Consider the following 6,122-nt stretch of genomic DNA (forward strand, 5'->3'; position numbering starts at 1 on the left):
GCAAAGTATCACGACACGGAGGTGTCACTCACAACCAACAACAAATACATTTAAATGTGAATGATCACAGCGAGCCATGCGCCAGTACATAGCACACACACACACACACACACCACACACACCACACACACACACACACACACACTACCTGTGGGCATCCTTGAGCAAGATACCCTACCTGCTCATTAATTAAATGCTTGTTCAATTGGAAGTCCCTTTAGTGTCTGCTAAATGACTAAATAGTCAATATGGAGATATGGAGGATGATGACAGGTTTCATCATCCTCCATATCTCAGAGATTACTGAATAATCCACAAGAAAATATATAGTTCTGCTTTGATGGACTACTGGTGGAGTATCACATTTGAAAGCTAAAACTCAATAGCCTGTACCTAGGTTTCAGGCCGCTGCAATACCTCTAGAGAACTTATCCCTGGTTCTCCACTACAACACACCGGACTCACAAATGTCATTTGAATGCAAGCGTCGTTCAGTTCCAACGCAGAGACACTCATCATGTGTTTTGAGTCATGACACAGCATCAGAAGCGAGAGTCTTGACTACAGCATACATCAGAGTGCACCACGGCATGCGCCAAGCGCTATAATTCTCCCTGGCAAACAATCAAATAAGTGTTACGGGATGAATTTACAAGATGACGACCTACGACACAGTGTAGTATTGACTAATACACCTCATCTGCATGCCTCCCTCTCACCACAGATTCCTGCGCAGAGAAACAGGATTTTCCAGCCTCTCTGGGTTGACTGATCACCTGTGTGACAGTCTATGACTTTAGGTTTCGATAGATAAACATTTAACGTCACAGCCAATTAACGGGGGGGGGGGGGGGGGGGGTGTGTGTGTGTGTGTGTGTGTGTGTGTGTGTGTGTGTGTGTGTGTGTGTGTGTGTGTGTGTGTGTGTGTGTGTGTGTGTGTGTGTGTGTGTGTGTGTGTGTGTGTGTGTGTGTGTGTGTGTGTGTGTGTGTGTGTGTGTTCCAAAAAAGCTCACTCCAACAAAAAAGGGGCAGAGTCAGGCACGTGTGTTTCCTAACGTGGGGAAAAGTGGATGAAAAATAACAGGAAATGACTTTATGAGTTGATACTAAAAAGCGAGTAAGCAGACTTTGTCCTTGTTTGGGGATCATTGAGAGCCGCGACACTAAACCAGAACCAATAAATATCCCTAACAGTACTACAGTGAACAGAGACCCCGCCCACAGATGAAGTGCCCCATTATCCCCTTATTGTCTCCTCGTAAGGGTCAATTCCACTTGCGTTAGAGTCTCCCGAGGTCTGGGCACAAACTCAATCGGCCTCTTATTAAGTTAGCACGAAGCGCCTGCCACTGCAGTTTCCCCATCGCACGTGGTCCAAAATAACACACAGCACCATGGGTTTAACCCAATTACACAAACAATTCCAGATAAGTACCACACAAAGTCCCATTATAGAGAATACAAATCAATATCTCTATAGTGAGTCCTTGTATCCATGGGGTATTTTGCAAAGTTTGTCTCGCAATTAAAGATAAACTGTAGCAAGATACTAAAGTTGGCCAACTATGTCCCATCACTAGGGAAAGTGCACTGCTCTCCATCTGTGTGTGTGTAGATCTGACGATGCAACCATCTGGCTCATGATGGCACAAGTATATATGCCATGATTGTTGGCGTATTCTCATTAGTACAATGAAAGGCATACAGCAACTGCACCATCATCTACATCATCAGAGTTAAACCCAGCCAGAAGAGAGCTCTTGACTTTGAGGGTTCTTGGGGAACTGAAGTAGCACAGTATGCCCAGTCTTAAAATCAAGATCTTCTACACCATCGCCGAATAGACCGTGTATGGAAATTCTCCATGTGAATTTTGATCCCCAGGAATCTTCTGATCATCTCTAATGCACAACACTAATATCAAAGAAATATTGCTGTGGCTAGCAAGTCAAAGCCAACTAGGCCTGGTTGCGTTTGTAACCCCTAAATGTGATTACGAGGACTTTCTAAGAAGGGCTCCAGCTCCGAGACTGCGGCAGAGGCTCCCACTGTGTCTGCCCGCTCAAGCCACAGCACCGGGTTCCAAGACTTGAATCCCGTCCAGAATGGCAGCCCTTCAAAATAAAAAAATAAAAAAGGGGGCCTGGCAGCAGCAAATTCCCTTGCAGCTTTATGCATTATTCTTCTTCATCTTCCCTCTCTCTCTATCACAATCTACCCCATGGTGGTCAAGGAGCCAAGGGAGAAAAGGTCAGGAGGAGGAACAGCCGATGAACATAAGGGATGAAGCATTAGATAACTATGCCAGGTCTAATTTTATCTATGGTTTATTTGGAAAGAGGAGTAGAACATACAGGAACTGGAGGGAGTAGGAACTGCTGAAGTAGGATTGGCCAGGCTCTATCCTCCATCTTAACTGCACAACTGTGTTTCTTTTCAAAATCTATAAACATTTTGTACACTGTTGTGCTCCTAATCTAATCTACTCATTTCCTGGATGAGATAAGAAAATATTTTCCTTGACCTATTCGGTGCAACATGCACAAGCCTAATGCCTTTAGGTAACGCAAAGTCGGATCTAGGCGCTGAGAAAATGCGATCATAAGAATTGCTCAAAAAAGAAATCTGCAATTTTGCTGGGGGAACGTTTATCAAACCTTTTTTGGGAGGTAAATAAAAGCAAAAGATAATTCAAATGTAGGAAAATGTGCTTAGTTGACCTCTCTCGAGTATGGACACTTTGGGAACGCTATTGTGCTGATTCTACCAGAAGCCCAAGAAAAAACACTTGGTGAAGCAGGGGAATACATTAGCTGGCTGGATGGGGAAACACTGTTCTCTTTTCTCTGTCTATTCACAGAAGATTCCGGCAGATTTCACAACATCAAGTATTTTTCCCCCATATTAGGAAGTCGACTATTATAACAATGGTTTAATAAAAAATAAAAAAAATGGTTTGTTCATAAACTGCATGTCTTCTGGGGAGATTCTTCTATTCTTGTAATAATTAACAACTTCTTACAGTCATAACTCTTATGCATTAGACAGCATTTTAAAACATGGATTGATCAAGAGCCATTCTTGTCCACACAATCTGGTTTAGTTGTGCCATCTATTCATCTCCCCAAAGGAGGATGACAGTACAAAACATTTGCCAGGAATGCCCTTTATTATCCCTGCTATGAGAGTCTGGTTACATAACGACAGAGACCCTCCCAGAGTAAACACAACGATGTAGTGGCCACAGATGATTCCTGCTTAGGTGGTTGTTGATACACACAGCAAAGCCTGGGCTAATCAGAACATAGCATCGCTTTTCCCACCATCAACATAAGGATATAGTTGTTGTGGTCTTAACCTGCCAATGCATTCCTAGATCATTGGCATTCGTACTGTAGAGCAAACATTTAAATGTACGTAGGCCAGACCTGCTTGATTCTTATCTGAAGGAAAAATCCACCTGCCAGGCAACTCTTCCATGGGAGAGGGAAGAATGAACAATATTCACGATACAAATGAAAACAGAGGAAGGAACACCGAAACCAATTAGCATTATGCATAAAAAAGAGATGCAATGAGACATTCTTTATGGCCAGGATTCTGTGAAGAATCAATTAAGGCTGCAAAAGAATGGTCCTTTCACAGTAAAATACAGACAAACACACGCAAACACATGCATTGAGATCAATCACTGCCAGTGGACCGACAGCTGCTCTTACTGCAGATAAGGACAAGTGGGGGGGTAAACAGAAAAGATAAAGAGTTGGGTCCTGTAATGGTTCAATAAATAAGGCACATCCCTTATCAGGGTGGGACCATGAGCAGGCGTGGGGGCCGTATACAATATGATTCTCACACACAGCCCCCCACCCACCACGCTTACATATTGTGCTCAGTTGGGGCCAAGTCATCCCCCCCTCACCCCCTCCTGTATCTCCTCTTTGCCCCCTGCCAGTAATCACAACAACAGAAGAGCTAACCCTACCCCCAAAGTCCCAAGCCTGCAGCAACAGGGTCATGGGATATTTGCCATGCTCACTATTAGACAATACCTCTTGTCCAACAGGGGCCATATATAGGAGCCCCCCGTTCTCTGCTGATGAGGCTGACACAACATACATGCTAAGAGAGCCAGGGCTCAATTATCTGACACCAACAATGTCCATACACATAAGGTACATGGGAGGTGCAGCAGAGAGGGGAAGGGGGGAGTGAAAGGTCTCAATGTGGGTATATAAAGAGATTCAGGGTAAACATGTCACAGTGACAATTTGTATGGATGTCGATGAGAACGCAGGCATGGCAGTCACAAACAGCGATGTGACAGAGCTTGGCTTGAATGACAAAGCTTGACCAAACGGTCACCATGAACAAGGTGACTAATTTACAGATCAGGACTGTTTTATCCAAGAGGAAGGGTAATAGGGACAAACTGATTACACTTGGCAGACCACGGGAAAGAGGATTAAATGTAAAAAGTCTCATTCAGTGTGCTTCACAACATGATGAATTTCATTTCTTATTCTCAGCAACAAGACATAGCAAAGACGCAAATTGGTTACAAGAAGCTTGTATGTTCAAAATAAATCCATGGGTTTCATCCATTCATTTAGATGCAGTATCAGTGCCCAAGGAACTGGAAGTCTAGTCTGAATACCTATGTAATGCATTCCAGACAGTTATCTCAGGCCTAAGTTATATAAACAAAATACATCCTCTCATGTGAAAGAAAATGCAATCCAAGGGCAGCGGCTATAAAGGCTTTGATCCCTAAAGCAAAAGTTCGTTTTGAAGCAATCCTCTCTCATACTCTCACAGATGCATTACTGACGTATCTAACATTTGAATAGAGTAATGAGAGATTGTGTATAACAGCTAAAATATGGACCTTTGTCAAGAATGATGAAAACTCAAAACCATAGCTTTTTTTCAGTAGTACAATGTCTATCTGTTCGACGTTTAGGTTCAGACTCAGTTAGTGTACTTTATATCATAATATCTGCACATCTCATTATAACATTATTCCAAAATGATTATCAATGACCCTCATACACTTTTTGCATAATATTACACTTTGTTCCATCGAGTTAAAGCATACAACTGAACTAAGTGGGAACTAACAGCTAAAAACGATTCAGAATCTGAATAGCAGATACAGAGATGCAGTACAACACGCGACAAAGTATCATGTTGCCACGTCCATTTAAATGCCCAGCCACCACTAAGTCTTCCGTAAGATAATTGTGGTGACAACACAGACTCTTGGCGACCAATATGATTAACATAATATGTTGAATATGTATATAAAAAAAAGGGAAACTTGAACTCACCGGCATCATTTTAGCTTCGTACCGCATCTAGATGACCAAACAGAACGAATCCCACTGGTAGTTTCGTCGAAAGCAATGGAAAGGCGATCGCTTTAATCTCGTCGCCTGACCCGTAATGGGCAAGGCTACTTTTCCCGTTTCCGAATCCCGTCCTGTGTTTAAAACATAACACGTTGCTTTTACCGAACAAAACAAATTCACAGCAAAACCAAAACGACCTCCTACAATGCTTTACATTAACAACAATTGGACCTGTTGCAACAAATAATGAGGCCTTCACAAGAAAGTTTCCGTGGCGATGGTTGGCATCACTTAGAAGTTGTTTGACTAATTGACGAGCACGGTGCGCAAAACAACTTTAATGTATATAATTAACGTACCTTAAAGTAATAACACGATAAGTAACTTCGTGGTGAACTATAATAATACTACTTGCCCGAGGAGGTTTATCCGTCTGCCCGAAACCCCGTTGACAGTGTTGTTCGGTGGCTTGTGAGCCTTTCCCAAGTGACGTAGTGGGAGGAAACTCATTCCAAGTGGGAGTCAAGCTCCGCCCCCTGTCGCGAGGAGCACCGTCGTAACCCTACACTTCCCCCCGTTGTCATGCCAAACAACGCCTAGCAATTCATCGATATCAGAAATTGTATATTGTACTCTTTTTTTTTGTTGAAGAAGCTAAAAAAGAAATGTAAACGGTATGGCAATGCAATGCCAAGTATCGTATGCCAAGCATTAGTCTAACAGTAGCTATTCATAAAAGCTCTTCGTATGAATTAATAGCCTTCAACTCCC

The 6,122-nt window shown here is 42.8% G+C and overlaps 1 protein-coding gene across 3 annotated transcripts in view; it reads right to left on the reverse strand.

Annotated features, from left to right (window-relative positions):
• Positions 1-5,919, reverse strand: part of tp53bp2a (tumor protein p53 binding protein, 2a) — a 32,541-nt gene extending 26,622 nt beyond the window's left edge. For 2 of the 3 annotated variants that reach the window (XM_060073728.1, XM_060073726.1), the window contains exons 1-2: positions 5,767-5,919; positions 5,331-5,482 (exon numbers count right to left, since the gene is read on the reverse strand). In XM_060073728.1, coding sequence (XP_059929711.1) covers positions 5,331-5,357 — 27 coding nt within the window. In that variant the 5' untranslated portion in view covers positions 5,358-5,482; positions 5,767-5,919. Of the gene's footprint in view, positions 1-5,330; positions 5,483-5,710 lie in introns of all 3 variants that reach the window. The other variant, XM_060073727.1, reaches the window with a different exon arrangement.
• Between the last annotated feature and the right edge of the window lie 203 nt (positions 5,920-6,122).

This window comes from Gadus macrocephalus, chromosome 15 (assembly GCF_031168955.1).
Source record: "Gadus macrocephalus chromosome 15, ASM3116895v1".
Classification (NCBI taxonomy): Eukaryota; Metazoa; Chordata; class Actinopteri; order Gadiformes; family Gadidae; genus Gadus; species Gadus macrocephalus.